This window comes from Diadema setosum, chromosome 21 (assembly GCF_964275005.1).
Source record: "Diadema setosum chromosome 21, eeDiaSeto1, whole genome shotgun sequence".
In the NCBI taxonomy this organism is placed as follows: domain Eukaryota; kingdom Metazoa; phylum Echinodermata; class Echinoidea; order Diadematoida; family Diadematidae; genus Diadema; species Diadema setosum.
Window position 1 is genome coordinate 8,343,172 of NC_092705.1, and position 2,265 is coordinate 8,345,436.

At 44.6% G+C, this 2,265-nt stretch overlaps 1 protein-coding gene across 1 annotated transcript; it reads left to right on the forward strand.

Annotated features, from left to right (window-relative positions):
• The first annotated feature begins 1,177 nt into the window (after positions 1-1,177).
• LOC140244875 (uncharacterized) lies at positions 1,178-1,897 on the forward strand. Its single transcript, XM_072324484.1, has one exon. The coding sequence runs from the start codon at positions 1,178-1,180 to the stop codon at positions 1,895-1,897; it is 720 nt and encodes a 239-aa protein (XP_072180585.1).
• Positions 1,898-2,265: the final 368 nt, after the last annotated feature.

Below are 2,265 nucleotides of genomic sequence, written 5' to 3' on the forward strand. Positions count from 1 at the left end.
TGATGTCCTGTCTAAATCATTGCTGTCCTACCCCTAAAATTAAGCCACAAAGGCATGTCAAAGGAAAGGCTCTCCCATTTGATATAGTGCTTTGGCTGCCATGTTGTTTGTTCTCCTGAACAATTGACATTTTTTTTTCTTTTTTTTTTAGATACGAAGTCTTGTCGCCCCAGCGACGAAAAATAATAATCAAATAAAATCTTATGTTTCTGAATATTCTCTCCCCCCCCCCCCCCAACTTGTAGCCCGCTAGGGGTACGGTCCGAGCAGGGTTTATTTTTGTCGAATAGAAAGGTCCATTATTTCCGATTGTACCCCCCCCCCCCCCCAAAAAAAAAAAATGCCTGTAAACGTGTGTCTAAAGGCTTGTTTAAACTTCTGTAACAAAATCTTTAAGTCGAGAACTGAATTTGAAGTGCTAGTTCAAACAAAGAAACAAACAGAGGGGCATGTGGGCATAACTTATTACAGTGAAATGAAGCAACTTATCAATGAAAATCACATTGTATACCTATGAAAATCGGAGAAAACACAAGAAATCAGTAATCCACTGCACAAAAAGACATCGTTTCAAAGTCTCCTTGCCTCATGCGATGGAGACATCGACATTTTTGTAAAAGTGACTGTATTGTTGCTTCGAACACACTGTATGGGTTTGTTTTTCTTTTTCATTTAGAAAAACCCTTATTTTACTTCTCACTTTGAAGTCATTATTACTGCTTTAAATACGTTTGAGTACTATCAGAGCCTAAAGGAACTGCCACATTTTGCCGAGCTGCACTTTCATTTCTAGTCTATTTAGCTCGAAGCTCTTTGCTCCATTAAATACTCAAACCTCGTTTTGTATTTTTGTTTGTGATAATTCGTGAACAGCCTGACCGCTCAGGAATTGCAGTGTGTGCTTATGCTTATAAAGTTTGAGTGTAGGCCCCTATCTTCATCATGATTATGAAGTCAATAGATGGTTGCTGACTATCTGTGCTTAATTGAAATTTGTCAGGGCAATCCTATCAATTACCTGTCTACATGCTATAATGTCCTGATCTTGTAAACTGCTAACGTTCGCATGGGCTTTCTATCTTTATTCAATTTAGGTAGCACTGGGAATTTCAGTGAATTGTGCTTCAAGGACACCATATTGAATCGGGTCACTTTATCTCCATCAAGTGCGCTGAAGATGGCGATTGCTGTCGACCCACCAAACCAGGTATTTGCTCTCTGCAATTGGGTAAGATGCGAGGGATACCTTGGCACCAAGACCCTGACAGACTCGGAATGCCGAAACCAGCCGGACCTTGCCCGACTCTCCGCAGATCTCTACCGCCAACATCTGCTGCGAGGCAAACGCAGCAAGCAGCAGGAGGTGCTCGTACGCATCGCCGCTGAGGATATCACATTGCGCGTCTCGGACCTGTCAGGTGACGACAGTCGTCAAGTAGTTCTGGATCGACAGTTTGCCGTGTGCAACATCGCGCGATGTTCAAGTGGCCACGACCCGTTCCCACAGGTCCTTGTCATCGTCGATTGCATCGGCGTGCGGCCTCCGGCCGAAGGGAGCGGGAGTGATGCGCGGGTCTCCTTGGATGCTTGGACCCTGGAAATGTGCTGTCATGGCATCGCGTGTCGCGACGGTACGGAAGCGGGACGGCTGGCGAAGTTGGTCAATCGCGCGTTTCAGGAGTCGCTGCGGCTTCGAACGTTGCCGCGTCCCTTCTCCATCCCGCAGGCTGCCGACCAACAAGTTGGACGCAACACCATAAGCACTATCGCCACTCCAGTAGGCTACACCATGATCGATCCCCCGGCCTATATGGCCACAGGGCATGCTGCAGTGTCGTCTCTTCGCAATGTGGAGAAAAAGTCTGCCAAGGGCTTGCCAGAGGTGGGCTCGTGGTAGAGAATCTCAGCTAGGGGACTATAGTATTCCTTGGCCATTTTTATCGGTGTCCATTGTGATATCGAAATGATATGACAAATGTTTTACGTGTGTTGAGGTATTTATTCCACCTATGTTCGTCATGAAGAGTTACCGAATACGATAAACCAAGAAAAGATTACTAAATCCGTTCTGATTAACCTTCTGTAGCACTAATTATTACATTCCAATCACAACAGGATTCAATTGTTGTTCTACTTAATGTGACACGAATAGCGCTGTTATGAAAGCATTAACCATTATATCCCTTGAGCTGTGAGCATAATTACATGTATGTAACTTTTCATGCCCGAGTTGATACCATTCAAATTTAAATTTACATTCTTCCG

Excerpts from the sequence above, each read along its gene's own strand:
- LOC140244875 (XM_072324484.1), top strand. The coding sequence starts at position 1,178 with ATGGCGATTGCTGTCGACCCACCAAACCAGGTATTTGCTCTCTGCAAT.